This window comes from Siniperca chuatsi, linkage group LG6, assembly GCF_020085105.1.
Source record: "Siniperca chuatsi isolate FFG_IHB_CAS linkage group LG6, ASM2008510v1, whole genome shotgun sequence".
Lineage (NCBI taxonomy): Eukaryota > Metazoa > Chordata > Actinopteri > Centrarchiformes > Sinipercidae > Siniperca > Siniperca chuatsi.
In genome coordinates, this window is record NC_058047.1 from 20,124,021 (window position 1) to 20,141,257 (window position 17,237).

A 17,237-nucleotide genomic window follows, 5' to 3' on the forward strand; every position below is an offset into this window, starting at 1 on the left:
TGTCTGTCTGTTGTTTTATATTTCCAGGTGGGAAAATTGTATCCTCCAAACCTTTTGCACCTTTAAATTTTAGAATAAACAGTCGAAACTTGAGTGGTAAGTACCAACATTAGTGGAAAAGCAGATTTCAGTGTCTTGTACTTCCTTTGATTTGTATCTGACATGCAGTGCCATGTTTTCTCTCTCTGTCCTGCAGACATTGGCACAATAATGCGTGTGGTAGAGCTTTCTCCACTCAGGGGCTCCGTGTCCTGGACAGGAAAGCCAGTTTCCTACTACCTGCACACCATAGACCGCACCATAGTAAGCACCGAAGCTTTTGGAGGAGGACCCAAGTGCAGAGACTAGAACTTCTATTAGAGGAGAGCTTGTCAAAGCAATAAAACACTAAATGACTACTGAAGTGATACAAACACATTATACATTAGAGACAATGAGTAACCTAAACTCAAGAGAGAGGCTGCCATAATATCAGCTGGTATTGTCTTAATGAGAAGTCAGTCCCAAGAGTAAGCAATCTGAGGAGAGAACACAGAGGGTTATACAGGGTAACACAGGTGCATTAGATAACACTGACATGTGTGTCACTCTGGTTAAAGTAATCCCTGGTTACTCAGGAAGAGTTGGCAGGCTGCCTAAAAAGTGCTAGTGACAATCTTGTTCTGTGTTACCACCTGAAGTAGATGTGGCTGCTCTCTCCTCGCATTTTATTATTTTGTTGCATATTTGTACCCAAAGGTGGGTGGTGTAACTTCTCAGAATGGTACCACAGTAGAAATAGTGTACATGTCCCAATTTAGATTTGGCTATATTGTTTGTAGCTATAGAGGATGGATTTTGATGAGTAAGCAGGGTGAGTAAAGCCAAATCAACCTCAAAGAACTGCAAACGCAACAACCAACGGCCAGCTGACCTCATGCACCTAGGTTTTGTGCCTACATTAAAGCAAATGACTGGTCAGTAATCTGCATTCATAATCCAAAAACATCACAGAAAGACAAATAAAACAAACCATTCTGCCACTGTATATGTGTTTTTATTTAAATAGTTTATAAACTCGCAATCTGACAACACCAGTTAAAATAAAAACCTGAGCAGATACATTATTAATTCTTCACTTGTGGGAAAAACAGTAAACCCTGATTATGTTGTGTATATACTGTATATATTGATTATATTCCAGAAACACAGGGTGCAAAAATTAACCATTAAATCTTGTTCATTGTTTGCTTTAAAGGTCCAGTGTGTAACATTTAGGAGGAGTTATTGGCAGAAATGGAATATAATATTTATAAGTATATTTTCATTAGTGTATAATCACCTGAAAATAAGAATTGAAAAATAAGAATTGCCTTAGAATGAGCCGTTTTTATCTACAAAGGGAGCAGGTCCCCTTCCACAGAGATCGCCATGTTGCACCGCCATGTTTCTACAGTAGCCCGAACGTATGGCCTCTAGATAGGGCCGTTTGCGTTTTACCATGAGTTTCGCGGCCACCGTAGTTCTCCTACACACTTGGAAGGGAAGGGTGATGCAAACCGTATTCAAATGGTTGCAAACTGCAATTTCACTACTAGATGCCACTAAATCCTACACACTGGACCTTTTAAAAAGGGTCTAATCTTAGAAATGTATTTTTACATATAATGAGAAAGATATTATTTAGTGACACAAGAAAGCACATTTATTGTACAATGTACAGGATTTTACAAAACGCCAATTGTATTGACAATGACATTTCTGAAATCAGGTTACAGCCAAAAAGTGTGGAATAATGGGATTTTTAAAGTTGTTGTAAACACCATGATTATTTGAACTTAGGTGCAATAGAAATCAATGGAAATGGAAAGTAATGAAAATAATATTCTAATATCCACATTTTCCTTGTCCTTTTTTCAGCTTGAAAACTATTTTGCTAGTCTCAAAAATCCTAAACTCAGGGTAAGTCATGTTCTTCCTTAGTGTATGACAGTATCACTGTACTCACTATATTTTCTGTATCAAACAATTCATTTGGTTCATCTTGTATTAGGAGGAGCAAGAGGCAGCTAGGCGACGTCAGCAGAAGGATATGAAGGACAGTAAAAGCAATAGCACCACACCCACAAAACCTAAAGAACAAAACAAGGTAGGGCATGCACAGATTTACAAGACTTTATGTGGGAAGCCATTCCTTGGACCAGTTAGATGGGGATTGAATAGGCTCTCTGTGCTATATGTATGTATTTGTTTGTCCATGCTTAGCAGGACTCCTGTGGTGAGGAGGAACGTCCTAGCTTGGTGACAGTGGTCAAGCCCTCTGCCAAACCCCGAAGAACTCGACTCTTGTCCAAAGGTCGCAAGTTGAACAACAAGAAACGTGGTCGACCCAAGAAAGCCGCCCCGGCTGCTGAGAAGAAAAACAAGAAGAATCAGAGCGCTTTGGATTTGCTGCACGCCAAGACCCTTTCTGCGGCACCCCCTCAGGGTCAGACGACACACACACACACAGACACACTGAATATGGTAGATTTTACCTTTAGGCTTTTTTAACAGTATGCATTAGCTTTTTCTGAATAGAAACAAGCAACCAGTCATGGAAAATCTTAAGATGCCTCATTACTGAAATCACTAATGCCGTCTTTACATCTACACTTTATGGCTTAGAAATCTCAGTTTAATGTAGATATGCTTCTTGTGTGTACAGATGCGTTCCGGCCATCTCAGAGTCCCTTCTACCAGCTACCTCCCAAGGTCCAGCACTATCCCTCTAGTCAACTGCTGCTGAGCCCGACTCCTCCTGGTCTGCAACAACTGCTAGGTGAGCTGATGAAGATAATTTTTTTTTTCTTTATCTGTCATGCTCAGAGGTGTTGTACATACTATATCAGACCTTGTACGAATCTGTATACAAAATACGGTTGACTTTCATTTCATTGAAACTGGTTGTTTAAGCTTTGATATGGACAGATGGTCTGGGAAGTGTGGTGTGATTTTAAAGAGTTAATTTAAAAATAAAGAATTTTCTTTAAAAAGAACATGTGGTCAGTCTGTTTGGTGTCTGAGCTCCATTTCCCCAACAACCTAACTAATGATATATCCTCTGTTTTTTCTCTCTTGCTCCCTCTGTGTCCCCAACTTACATCTTTTCACAGATAACATCAAAGTTCAATACCTCCAGTTTATGGCCCACATGAAGACTCCTCAGTACCGCTCCAACCTGCAGCAGCTTTTAGAGCAGGAGAAGGTAATTAGTAATGCACTTACAGACATTACTGATTTGCTACTACTGCAATTTTCCTTGAACTTTTTACTAACATATATAATGCCAACACACATTAAGTGGCATATATTTAAGCAGATGTTATCTACTTAAAATAATCTTTAATGATGTCACTGTCATGATGTTTAGCATTTTTTATCCAACCTCTTACTTGTATTCTTGTTTTCCTTTCTGTCTCTAGCAAAAACACAGGGACCTTTCTGGGCAGGCAGAGCAGCTCCACTCTGTTTGTCAGTCTCACAAGGACATGATCAAAGGTCTCTTTCAGACCAAACTAGATGAGGTGGGAATGGCTACTTTATTGCTCTCTCTATATAACTGCTGTAGACACAGTCAACAATATTCCCACAAACCTTGAAGTAATTTATTAAATTAAGGAATAAGGCTAAATCCTAATTTCTTTGTATTTCCAAGTACATCATGTGTACTAACGATTAATGCTTAAATACAGTATTTGATGGACAACCTGAATATCTTATATCCCTTTCCATTTAAATCCCATTTGCAGATGTGTGGTTTAAACAGATAGTGAAACACAACTTGAATGTGAGAGATGGAGAGCATATGTTGGGGTTGTGTTGTAGTTTGCATTAACTTAACACTAAGCTCCTCTGGTTGAAGCATCAAGTCTGTTGCACCTGAGACACACCTAGCATTCCTGTTGGGTGTGGTCAGACATGTGCTATGTTGAAAGCTCTAATTACACCCAACAGTGATGTTGAGGTACAGTGAGCACACCCTGTGTACACCTCTACATTGATGCAGCAGGGTGAGAACTTCAATCACTGGAGGTCAGCGAAGATAGGATTTTCACTGATGTTAACTTCCTCTGTAGGCATTATGTGCATTATTTTAGCATGTGTGTGTGTGTGTGTGTGCGCGTGGTGATGATCAGTTGGGAGTGAAAGCATTGACTGTGGAGGACCTGCTGCAAGCCCAGAAGGAGATATCAGCCCACAATCGTCAGCTGAAGGAGCAGACTAAGCAGCTTGAGAGAGACATGGCCTTACTGAGAGACCACAGCCTACTACTGGTGAGACCTCAGGGCTTGCTACTATGTTGTTGTAACCTCCACCCTGTTACTACAGCATCATCCCCAGTGGTTCACACCTATTATCATTCCTGCTGCTCTGCATTTGTGTAAGGCTGGGTTTAAAAAATCGATTTTCCTATTCAAATCGATCTTCATTTGAATTATCCGATATGATTCATAAAATCCGAGATCGAGCTTTTAATATATACCTTTTCCCGTGGATGTGTGAAGCTTTAATCCCGTTAGGGTTTGTGTCCATATAGCCTAGCGTTTTTTGTTTTTTTTTTCTGGCAGAGAAGCGCTGGAGTGAAGCGCTTGTGCGGCGATAGGAAAACGCTGCGCATGGGTTTTGTTTCTATGGCAAGCAGATTGACATTAGCTAGGTAGTTAAAAAGAGAAAAAAAACCCACCCAGGTCAGAAAGTGGTGTTTACCCGTATTTTTTCGATGTATAAGGCTATGTAGCCGATTTCCCCCGAGCTGCATCAGGACCTCAGCCACCAGTGTTAGTTGCTCCTCTCCAGGAGAAGCTTTCTCTGGCCACAAGTGCAGCGAGTTGGGCTCCGTGGATCGGAAGGTTTTTCTTAATATCTATTTATAATATAATGGTTGGAGAAGCACTGGGGTGTCTGAGTGGAAATATCAGCTCTGTCATAGGTGATTTAAAGGGTCAATTCTTGATGTGAACATTTAATATTTTTAATAATGCACCAGGTTAGAGGGTTCCTTATACAATTTACAGCATTAGTTCTCTGAGAATCTCTTTCATATCCAAAATTGGTATTGTTAGTAAAATATCCCTAACTGAATCGATATCAAATCGGAAATGAAATCAATTCGGGAAATCAGTGCTGATACCCAGCTCTACGTTTGTGTAATGGTGGTTGAAGTGCAAGTTAAGCTCCAGCTTGTACCTTGTACTTTATGCCAACATTAAATTATTTTTAACTTTGCTAGAGCATTCTCCAAGCAAACAAATAACAGCAAGTGTGTATGTTTGTTGTTTTCTAGCTGAAGTCTCGATGTGAGGAGCTAAAGCTAGATTGGGGCTCTTTGTGTCTGGAAAGTTTGCTGAAGGAGAAGCAGGCGCTACGCAGACAAATCTCTGAGAAACAGAGACACTGCTTGGAGCTGCAGGTACACAGTCTACCTCCTCAATTTGTTGGATTAATTTCTATATGATTGTATTTCTCTCGTCCACCTCTTGTATACTCCTCCATAATTGTTGTGTTCTCTTACTCCACTGGCTCTTCAGAGAGATATTCACAGGAATTAGCCATGTCACCTAAACTATGAATAAAATGTAGCTTTCAGGATAAGTTAATTAATTGCTGTCACAAACATTTTCCTAGACATTGTAGCATTGTTGCAGAATGCCTGTTTTCTGGTGTAATGCCCCCCCCTGGTGTCTGTTTGTAGATCAGCATTGTGGAGCTGGAGAAAAGTCAAAGGCAGCAGGAGCTGCTTCAGCTCAAATCCTACAGCCCATGTGAGGGCTCCCCGTACAGAAAGAGCCTGGAATCACGCTCTTCCACAGACATGGACTCCGCTAAGCTTGGCCTGTCCTCAGCCCCAGCCCTCAATGGTGTCAGCCCAGAGCTGTCTGTCAATGGCACCAGCTCACCCTGTTTTGACCGGGCCAACACCAAGGCGGAGCTTCTTTCTCGCTATCTGCCCATCTCTCCAGACCACGAGATTGTACCTGCCACCCCTGATGCCCGGCAGAGGCAGCAAAGTTCCTCCTACGCTCTTCCTGATTACACACGCTTCTCCCCTGCCAAGATTGCTTTGCGGAGGCATCTTAACCAGGACCCCAATGCCTCTGCTCACTTGAGAGGTCCAGGGCTGACCACACACAGGTTGGTTGGCACTAAAAGCTCTCAGTTTTCAATAATGAATCTTTTTCTTTTCAAGGTCTCCAAGTTTCTCCCTAAGGCAACGGACAGCTAACTAGTTGAAACTAAATTAGCCTGTTTTTGTTTTTTTTTTCTCCAGGGAATTAGGTGGTGTTAACTCTCCGCTTGGAGCCAAACAGAACTGCCCGTCTCCCAATGCATCTGATGCCCAGAATACTCTTAAAAGTTCTGAGAGGGTAAATGTTTATCTGTCTTTGCTGTCTGTGCACTTGCATTGTTGATCTGTCTGTAAGCATACAGTTTTCTACCTTCCTTGCAGTATTTGGCACACATTAATTTTTCCTTTACTCTCTCATATAGGGTGGTAAGGAGAGGAGCCCGTCTGTTCAGGGTGACAACAGCATTACAAGCCTTCCAATAAGTATCCCTCTGAGCACTGTCCACCCAAGTAAACTACCAGTCAGCATCCCTCTGGCCAGCGTGGTGCTGCCCAGTCGGGCTGAGAGACTGGTGAGCACGTTCATGACAGTACCTACATTACAGTGCCTCTACATAAGTGCTCTGCTCCAGATGTAATAAATTAAATCTTCACTTGTAAAAAATTAGATTGGTGTGTACACAGTAAGATGCACAGTTTAGAGTTATGTTAGATCAAATTCTAGTCATTTCACCCAGATAATTATAGATTTAAACATTTTGTGATTGTTTGTTTTGTATTGTTTCTTTGGTATTTACATTGTGAAATATTCTCTGTGTTCATAATTTCAGAGAAGTACTCCGAGTCCTGTGTCTCAGGCAGGTCAGACCAATGGTAAGCATTACCCTTCAACCACTTAATGTAGTGGTTCTCAAACTGAGGGGCGGGCCAAGGGGGGGGGGGTGGACAACGACATAAACAAAAGTGCACTGATGCTAGCAAGGCTATTTTATTCAAGAGTATTTTGTTTTGCTGAGCTGAATGTTTGTTTTTGTTTGTTTCAATCGCCCGTGTTGTTAATGATTAATAAAAATGAAATCTGCTTTTGTTGGGGGGGCATGCATTTATTTCAGTTTCTGAAGGGGGGTTTGATAGAAAAGGTTTAACCACCTATTTAATGTATTGTTCACATATTCTATTCACTGTTACAGTGGAAACCGCTTATAGTGATCACGATTACAGTGATCAAGCGCTTATATGGATCAAAAAGCTTGGGACAGAATCATTCCTATACAAATGCTAATAATAATTTGTAATCAAGTTGTCCCTTTAACAGTGTTGATTTTGAGTCTTTTCATACATGACAGCATTTGGGAGAAAACATTTTTAAACTGCGGTAATTCTATTTATTTATTTTTTTACTTTACTCCCATGATACTTTGCCTCACGGTAACCCGTCTGCTTCCGGCTGGCTACCTGAAGCTGGTGCTGCGTGCACATTGAAATCATGATGGGAAAAAGTAATTTACTCTCAATGAAAAACATAGTCTCCTCGAAGCTTATAACAAACTGCCAAAAACAAACAAATGAGATGCAGCAGCGAAACTGGGCGTTCCTCAGGCTACCTTGTGTAATCTACTCAAACAACGAGAAACAGTCATGGCTGCTAGTGATGGAGACAGAAAATTAATGCACAAGGGGAAAGCACCTGTGGTTGAAGCTGCCCTCGTCAAGTGAATTGATAATGCCCCTCTTGAGCGGGCCCTTAATGAGGGAAAGACCAGAAGAATTGACAGCGACCTGGGGAGAGGACAATTTCAAAGTTTCCATCGGCTGGTTTGAACGATTTACAAAAAGAGAGAGAACATTGTGTTTAAGAAACTGCACAGGGATGCTGACACAATGTCACACGATAAATGGCTTGAAGACCAGTGGGGACAGATGAGACCAGAATACATGGAGGAAAACATTTGAAATGCCAATGAGAGGGGAATTTATTTTCGTGCACTACCTGATGGCACCATAGCCTTTAAATCTGACAATAAAAGGGAGGAGAAAGAAATCTAAGGAAAGGATCACCGCTCTCTTTGCCTGTTCTGCCGCCGGGGAAAAGAAAGAACTTTTCGTCATTGGCAAAAGTCAGAACCCCCGCTGCTTCAAAAATGTGTGCACACTGCCTGTCCTTTACGCAGCCAGTGCTTCTGCATGGATGACTGGGAATCTCTCTGTGGAGTGGTTGAAGGAGTGGAATCGCAAACTGGGCAAAGAGAGGAAGAATATTCTGCTGCTTGTGGACAACTGCACAGTCCATGATGTGAAAAACACAACACTGAGAAACATCCAGGTTGAGTTCCTGCCAAAGAACACAACCTCCATTCGCCAGCCCTGTGACCAGGGGATCATCAGAACAGCTAAAGCTTACTTTTGCAAGGAGATGGCCGAACTGTATTGCACCAAATTGATGAGGGAACCAGAGCTATTGCTGTAGACATTGCAAAAAAAAAAATCAGCCTCCTGGATGCTATTCTCATGCTACGGGATGCCTGGGCTGATGTGGGGGCCTCCACAATACGAAAGTGCTGAAGGAAAGGAGGTTTGGTCATGTCACCAGAGGACGAACCAGAAACTGTTGATCCACCTGCCGAGATCAGCACAGAGGAGTTTGAATAGTAGATTGCAACTGATGACAGCACCCCTGTATTGGAGCCTGTTACTGACGAGGACATAATCTGGGATGTGAGAGAGCGCTTTGGTACGGGTACCAATGCTGCCTGCAGCGAGGAAGAGGAGACCGCTGTGCCATCCCGGGCTGAGATGTGGAATGCAATTCGTATTTTAAAGACTCTGTCTGCTGCATGTGGGTTTCAACAACTTTGATCTTTTACATCGCTTTGCAAAAGAAGTTAACTTGGTTTTGGACAAAGCCATGATCCAGGCATCAGTGGACAAGTTTGTGAAATGCCTCTTCCAGGCGGTGCAGAGCCGACACACAAAACAGAGGTAGCCTCATTTTTGTTGTTGCTGCAGTTTTTATTTTTTGACTAAGATCAGAATATTTTATGAATGTTTGTTTTCAAACTCTACTACCAGTTCGGCATTGATGGCCTACAGTTTATTTTCAGGCTTGTTAAAAATTTAGAAATGCACTGAAACCACCGCTAAGCTGTGGCTTAGTATCCTATTTGCACTACTGACGTTACTGTATTTGTAAACAGCACAATACTGTTTTAGGCTATAGCCTAATTATAATTTGAACTACAGTAAGCTATATTTTATATACAGTACTGTATTACTGTATCGTGTGTTTGAATTATACACAGTACATTCATTTAATTTGTACAGTAATTTGAAAAACGTTTAAAACTGCTGTACTGTATTTTGAAACAGTCAATAAAATTCAGTAATTAGCAAAGCTGTCTGTTTCATTACTTTATATTCATGTAATAAATATACACGTGTCAGTTAGATGGTAATCTGCATGAGAAATAAAGAAAAAGAAAAACAAATTGGTTATAATAATCATCCGCTTATAGTGATCAATTTAACCGGGACAGACGTGATCACTATAGGCGGTTTCCACTGTATTACCATAGAATGCTCCGTAGCTTATTTATGATTAATAAAGTGCATTAAATATGTTGTGGTTTGTATTTGATACTTGACTGTCTGTTCTTCCTGTGCATTCTTAATTATTAACTGTTAACTGTTTGGTCTCTGTTTAGGATATTCATCCAGCTCAGGGCTGATGAATGGAGGTCCTCATCCCGAAGACCATAATGGTGCTTCTTCATCACCTCCTCCACACACCAACACACCTTTGACAGGACCAATGGGCCGAGGAGGTCCCATCCAGAGCCCACCACTCAGCACTGGAGGGGTGCTCCAGTATGCAGATGGACCCCCGCGGATTCTTCCAGAAGATGGACAGGATCACCAGGGTGGTGAATCCGACACGGAGCCCCAGGACACTGAACTGCGGAGGAGAATCTTCTTCTCTTCTTCCTCCTCTTCATCCTCGTCTTCCTCTTCGTCAGGAAGTGGAGGCAGCACGGCCGGAGGATCACGCCTCCACCATCACACTGGCAACTCAGCCAAGCAGGGATACCACAGTAACCATGGAAACCACCACCACCAGTCGCCTGGCACACAGCATACTCACACACCCACACATACGTCGTCATCACACTCCTCTCACAGCCTCGGCTCTCAAGAGGGACGTAAGCGGGGGAGAAGGAAACGCAGCTGTGCAGTGGCTGTCACGGCCAGCGGATCCCCAAAGAGGAGGTCGTTCCCCGGGCTCAGCTCCAACAACCACTCCTCAGGATCGCCGCTCAACATTAACTCCATGGTGAGTCACCAAAAGCACAAAGAGAGAAAACTGGCAGGAACCTGATATGATATATTGATTTTTAAGGTTCCATTTTGTAATATATTGTGATTTAATGAAGTAATGCAATTTGTAATATATCATTATTGGACTGTGTGGAGCAGTCGATTGACACAGTGATAGTAAATATCATAAGGAAAATGTTTAAAAAAAACAAACAAAAGAGGGAGTGTCGCCAGAGTTTTAAGTGCTTGGCCATATACAGGATTTGAATAATCAGAATTTACAACCACGTTCCCCGGTGTCTGATGAACTTAGTCTGTCAACAATGCATCTTTCATTTACATATTTATCAGTGGATGAAAGCAATGGGATTGCTATCACATTACTCAAGACCTGTTTTTATTACCAGGTGTCATCTGGATGTACTCTGCATGTCCTTTGTCAACAGGTGAACAACATAAACCAGCCTCTGGAGATCTCTGCCATCTCCTCCCCAGAACAATCTAGCCGCAGCCCTACTGGGCCTGACCTGGACCAGCCTCCCATCTTGAAGAGAGAGCGCCCCCTGGAACTCAATGGCACAGGTCGTTACTCCTCAGCCCCCAGCTCTGATGATGAGGACTCAGGATACCCTGCCGACAGCTCCAGTTCACGGTAATACAGTCATTATAATACGAAGATAAGAGTAACAGCAATGTACCAGCTGAGCTGCCCTTTGGTCTCAACTACAGCTGCAGGCTATTTCCCCTTTTTTCTGAAGTCTACTGGGTTGCTTAGTAACCAGGTGCTTTATACTCTATTTTAATCTGAAGTTAGTGATTAAAAAATGTGACATCATGCCTTTTTATTGCCTCAGCTCTGATGCATATTTAATAGGACTCACACACATTATGTTGTCGTGTGGCTGTTTGTTTTGATTGTTCATTGTTCTTTTTCTCTAGAATTGAAAGGAAAATTGCCACTATATCCTTGGAGAGCAGAGATGGACCTGGTAGACTAGGGGATAGTGAAAGAGGTAAGAAAAGAAAATGTCACTTGTTAAAATAAAAACTTAATTTTGCGCTTCTCCTACTTAATGCCGACCCGTATGTCTTTTTTTTCTCCACTAGGCAGGAAATCTGGTAGCAGCAGTGGTAACAGCACAGGCAGTGAGGCCTCTTCTTCGTCCTCCTTGTCCTCTGCCAGCAAGTGGAAATCCACCTTTTCACCCATTTCTGACCCCAAGCAACCCATCTCTGACCTGAGACAGGGGGGCTCTCCATTTGGCATGGGGGGGTCGAGCCGGGGCACTGACTCAGATTCTGACCACAAACAGCATCAGCAGGTGAGGAAAGGGAATGATGGAGAGTCGTCCAGCTACATGAACCCCAATCCCTTCCTCAGTCAGGAGGCAGGGCCCCGGGGTGGAGGCAGTGGTGGTGGTGGAGGTGTGCAGGGAGGCAGTGGTTCAGACCAACGGCAAGCCCTCCAGAAGCAGAAGGCCCCTCGCGACTGGGAGCTGAAGACCAGCAGCAGCCTGGCCAGTCAGAACCTCTTCATATCTGCCGCTGCCAGCAGTGGAGGGGGCATTCTGAGTGGGAAGGTGGGAGGCAGTCCTGTAGCAGTTTCCTCGACCACAGGATCATCTGTGGGCCAGTACCTGGGGTCTCAGTTCCCACTTGGAGGGGCCTCAGTCTTACAGTCCTTGTTCGGGGCCCAGACAGGAGGATCCACAGTGAGTGGGACCCCGCGACTCGTCAACGGACACTCTGCCCTGGGAAGCTTCTCCACTGCTGGGCTGGCAGGAGGAGCGGCTGGAGGTGAGAATCACTAATGACAAACTGATCGTGTAAAGTTTTACCTTGGGATTGTTGAACAGTCAAGAGTGAGGTCATAATCTTAGCTTGGGGTCATCTTAATAAGGAATAGTTTGAGTCCGTGGGAATGGGCCTGCTAATAGAGCCAGGTAAGTGGAGGTCCCGTGTTGTTGTCTTTCTGTCTGCCTCACTGACTGACTCCTTGTGCTGCCTCGCTTTGACATGGACTGGCTGCTTGAGTGCTGCAGTTGGAGACACCCTTGGAAAATGTTGCATTTAGCAGAATTTATGCTTAACAAAATTGTTGAAAATAGTTTAATCTGAACCAATGATTTGTCTTGAAATCTGTGATTGACCATGAATTAATAACATGTTTTACATAACTATTACATTACTACATTTTCATTTTCTGTGGGTGTATCTGTCAGAGTTGTATGTCAGAGTCATTTCACTTGTAAGCAAAAATCAACCCAGAGATCAATTAGCTATAATAAGAATGTCATATGTTTAAGTGCAATCCTAAATTGGCCGAACTGATTTGGTTTAGTTACAGTCACAGTGGACTGACTCTGTTTGCTTTCTGTGTGCTTGTCGAAGACTTGCTTGGCGCTATGCACAACTTGGCTCAGTCCTTGCTTCTCTCTTTGTCCCCCTCCTTCTCGCTCTCTTTGCCACTTTTATCTGCTCCCTCTTCCCTCTGTCTCCACTCTCTCGCCCCCCTCCCCTCCATTTCTACTGTATGATTTGCAGGTATATTTCACCACGTGGTTCCCACAGTGTCCTCCCATCAGTTTGGGGCGACGCTGCCCACCTCTGGAGGCCTCAGCTCTCTGCTCAGTCTCTCCTCCTCTTCCTCTTCCTCCTCCCAAACGCAGCAGCACACCACTCCCCAACCAGCCTCCACGCGCCTGGCCTCCGTGTCCTCACCTCTTCCCCTCTCCTTGTCCCAGACCCAGCACAGCCGCATCCAGTCGGTCCTGCATAGCCCTTCTCCTCCCACGCTCTCCCTGCCCCCTCCTCCACCCCTGCACAGCGTCCCCTCGTGCTCAACACCCACGCACTCTGATGCCCCGCCATCTTCTCGGTCAGACTCCCTCCACTCCTCCCGTCTCGCCCACTCCTCTCTCCACCACCAGAGAGCACAGTCATCCCTCTCTCTCTCCATCTCCTCCTCCACCTCTGCTTCTGTCTCTGCTGCTGCCACCGCTACTGCTTCCCTCTCCTCTTCCTCTCTGTCAACCTCCTCGTCGTCTCGTCCATTCGCAGTGTACTACTCCCCTCGGCTGCCCCCTCCACCACCAGCCAGCAGCTCAGGTGGTGGCGGGAGCATGTGGAGGACTCAGGGCATGCATGGTACCTACACCAGCTCCCAGCTCCCTGGCTCCCGACCTAGATAGGGTTTGGGGGTGAGGGGAAGGGGGGAGGCTGGAGAGGGGAAGGGCAATCAGAGGGTGGAAAGAGGGAGAGAATGAGAGAGAGACTGATAGGGAGTGAGAAACAGGATACCTGTTTTCCCTGTGCTCCCACAAGCTGTTGTTCTGATTAAACAAGGTAAGTCGATTCTTGTGTGTTAGATTTAAAGTATAAAAATCATGCTGGATGATTGGATTTTGAAAGTGACAGATTCTACACGACAATAAACAAATAAGCTAAAACAGTATCAAATCCTATCAGTCATAGAATCACTCATGTTTTTTTTTCTGTCTTTGGTGTTTCAGGTAATTGAATAAAACTACCTCAACATTAAATAAACTATGCAAATGTCCAGGTGTGGATCAAGGCATTCTCCTCACTCACTGGTGCTTCAAAACGTCTGCACTACCCAACCGCCTCCAAGACCGGCTGCTGTACTGGGATCTCTGACACACACACACACACACACACACACACTCACACACACACTAACCACCACTATGGTCACCTTGAGCAGAATTCATACTGGTCATGTTTATGTGTGTGTTATATGAATGCTAAAATGTTGGTTTGAAGATTTTACTATATGGAAATCTGTAACATTAAGGTGCTCAATAGTATGATAGTGTGTCATTTTTTGTCGTAGTCACTATTATAGCAACTCGTGTTCAGCTAAATAATCTGTTTTTAATGATTTAATTTAACATTTAACAACAGATGGAAGCACACAGTCCACCTTTTTGAGCTGAATCTAACGATGTGTCACGTTCCCTCCAAAGTTTCACTTCATATGAGTGCATGTGTTTGCACACTCAAACACACTCACACACACACGCACACACACAGACCAGTTCACCGAACTCTGCTCAGATGTCATGCAGTTTCACCTCTCTGCATGCGGGCTCTCTTATCTCTGTATTCCTCCCTCAGTGAAATTCAATGTTTGTTGCAAGATGAGGAACTTTTGGTCTAACTGCACACTGGATAGTAAGATACAGTTACTCATGTAGCAGAAGATGTACAAGTCCTGGCTGGTTTGTTGACACCCCTTAAACTCTGGTTATGTTGATGATTTACAATATTTTCATATTTAAGAAAATGAAAAATGTGGGTTTCTTACTTTTAAGTCCCTTTACTTACTGTATAAGCAAAGTGGTACAAAAATTGTATAATTCTGTTCTGGCAGCCCTTTTTGGCACACAAAACTAACACTTCCTTTCTTTGCTACTAACTGGAGCAAAACCAATTAAGTTCACATTCTGAGTGATTAAAATAATTCTTCAGGTGTGGTTCAGTGTTTCTCTTCTAATATCAGATATTTAACATATCAGTGAAAGTCGCTTTGTTTACTTCAAAAAGGAGCTTTTTGGTATTTTGTGACAGCAATCAGGAATATTTAACATTCTCTAAACAAATGAACTGAAGAAAGAAGAATATGGAAGAACATCAGTGTATGTCTTGAAGTCTGAACACAACAATGTTCTGATTTCAGCCTAATGTTGACAATATGGTGATTTAGCAACATTTCAAGGGTGCCAATAATGCTGAGCAGAGCCAAGTACACTTTAATTAAAAAAAAAAAGACCCCATGAAGTTCATTTAATGAGCTGGTGCTCTGTCTAGACATAGTCAGCCATTCTGTAGTAGAGACCCAGTGTTGTCAAAGAGTTGTGGCCACACTGTTGTTAAGGTTTAGTGAAGCTGAATCCAGGTATAAAAGAATTACAGTAAAACCACAGAAAAAATCTACTAATTTTTGTATTTATTAACATTTTCTTATTCCGTCAATTTGGTAAATCACACTACTATGTGGGACTGCAGCAGACATTCTTACAGCAGGAATTTTGAACTCTTAAGCTAAACTTACTCATATTTACCTCTGCTATTGGGAAATGCAGGTTTAAGCAAATGTTTAGGACTCACATGTGGACATGTGGACTTCAGTTCATACAAACACACGCACACGTACACACTCATGCATGCAAATCCTCACACACTGAGAAAACAATTAACCAATTACCACAACAAACTACTGGACTCTCTTCACACCTTTTGTTTGCTTTTTTGATTGTGTAATTTGTTTTTTGTAAACAATGTTTGTACTGTGAATGTGATTCATTCTCCGACTGTATAGTTGTGTATAATTTAGATTATTATATTTATGCTGTCAGTCTCTCCATTTGCCTTAGTATTTGTTTTTCTCTTTATTTTATTATTTTTTTTTATCCTGAAATGTGTTGACATTGTAGAATGCAATAGTGTGTGTACTTGACTCACAGTCTGAAAACAATGGTGCTACATTTGGACTGTACCTGATCTTATTTATTCTATAGTGAAAACATCAAAAACAAATTGAATACTTGGTGCTGTACACAGGGACATTTGTAAAGCCATTTTTTTTGGCATTTCCTTTCTCATATTTAATATGCTATCGTCTGGTCCTTTGAATGCCTAGTGTACAACTGCAGACACCACCTGTAGATAAAACTACTCTGCAACAGCTGGCTAGCTGGCAGGTATGAGGACTTCTGTTCATGTTTCTCACGCCACAGTTTTAAACGTAAGTCAGCCCGCTTTGCTCTCAAAAGTGAGCTGCTTATTTGTTAGTGAACAAGACACACTGTTTTTGTACATAACATTTTATTTTTCCTTGTATGTCTCTTCATAAACAGAAAGGTATATAAAAATGTATCTATATACAGTCATATATATATATATATATATATATATATATATATATATATATATATATATATATATATATATATATATATATATATATATATATATATATATATATATATAAAAATAAAAAGTGAATAGGGGTGTTTTGGTGCTGGCATTGTGACCTTAAATTCAACCTGTTTAACAGGAGGCTTGAGGCCAAGGAGAGTGAACCGTCGGCACCGCAGGATCTTAACAGATGGTGCCTAACAACATGGTGGCACAACGCACCAGAATCCTTGTGATATACACACCACAGAACTAGAAACTCAAAAGCTGTGTGTATTTAACACAAACAAACAAAGGTGCTATGGCTTGAACACAACTAGATTCCAGCACTAGAACTGTCATCACTTTTATCAGATGTTTTCACGTCTTTGTTTCTTTTCTTTTTTTTACCAACCCAGATTCTGCAGGAAAAATGGTGCTTCTGTTTCCAAACAATAGCAATTCAGATTTTACGAACTCAGTCTTTACTGGTGCATAGATAACCAAGTGTCAACCTCTTACACACACTGACTGTCTTTAGATGTCTTACTGTCAAGGCCTTACCTTGTAATGTGAGCAGATTGTGTAATTGCAATGGCATGCTGATGTAAAACACTTGTGTTAGGGTGTATGTGTGCATCACTTGGTTGGGAGTGAGAGTAGCCAAGCTTCCTTTTTCTCTGATAGTGGGAATACACTTAAGCTCAGTTTGTGTGTGTGCTTTTTTTCCCCACTTGCCAGTGCATATCATATAAGGGAAGAGTAGACTAATAATCAAAGCTTTATTGTAAACTGTCCTGTGCACTTGCTCTGTAAACACTAATGTGTTTCTCACCTGCGAGTGTTAAAGTGAAAAGAAGTAAGTCATTTTAGAACATAATTAGAGACTATAGTCCATTTGTTACCAGCACTGAGAGGT

General features: G+C 42.4%; 1 protein-coding gene across 3 annotated transcripts in view; it reads left to right on the forward strand.

Moving 5' to 3' along the window:
* Positions 1 to 16,327, forward strand: part of dot1l (DOT1-like histone H3K79 methyltransferase) — a 25,546-nt gene extending 9,219 nt beyond the window's left edge. The window contains exons 10-28 of one of the 3 annotated variants that reach the window (XM_044200441.1): positions 28 to 96; positions 197 to 303; positions 1,900 to 1,941; positions 2,033 to 2,128; positions 2,248 to 2,467; positions 2,687 to 2,800; positions 3,135 to 3,226; positions 3,444 to 3,545; positions 4,158 to 4,295; positions 5,306 to 5,431; positions 5,714 to 6,153; positions 6,290 to 6,386; positions 6,511 to 6,660; positions 6,919 to 6,961; positions 9,790 to 10,415; positions 10,846 to 11,051; positions 11,339 to 11,412; positions 11,507 to 12,196; positions 12,944 to 13,743. In XM_044200441.1, coding sequence (XP_044056376.1) covers positions 28 to 96; positions 197 to 303; positions 1,900 to 1,941; positions 2,033 to 2,128; positions 2,248 to 2,467; positions 2,687 to 2,800; positions 3,135 to 3,226; positions 3,444 to 3,545; positions 4,158 to 4,295; positions 5,306 to 5,431; positions 5,714 to 6,153; positions 6,290 to 6,386; positions 6,511 to 6,660; positions 6,919 to 6,961; positions 9,790 to 10,415; positions 10,846 to 11,051; positions 11,339 to 11,412; positions 11,507 to 12,196; positions 12,944 to 13,590 — 4,079 coding nt within the window. In that variant the 3' untranslated portion in view covers positions 13,591 to 13,743. Of the gene's footprint in view, positions 1 to 27; positions 97 to 196; positions 304 to 1,899; positions 1,942 to 2,032; positions 2,129 to 2,244; positions 2,468 to 2,686; positions 2,801 to 3,134; positions 3,227 to 3,443; positions 3,546 to 4,157; positions 4,296 to 5,305; positions 5,432 to 5,713; positions 6,154 to 6,289; positions 6,387 to 6,510; positions 6,661 to 6,918; positions 6,962 to 9,789; positions 10,416 to 10,845; positions 11,052 to 11,338; positions 11,413 to 11,506; positions 12,197 to 12,943; positions 13,744 to 13,911 lie in introns of those variants that run through there. The other 2 variants (XM_044200440.1, XM_044200442.1) reach the window with 2 other exon arrangements.
* The last annotated feature ends 910 nt before the right edge of the window (positions 16,328 to 17,237 follow it).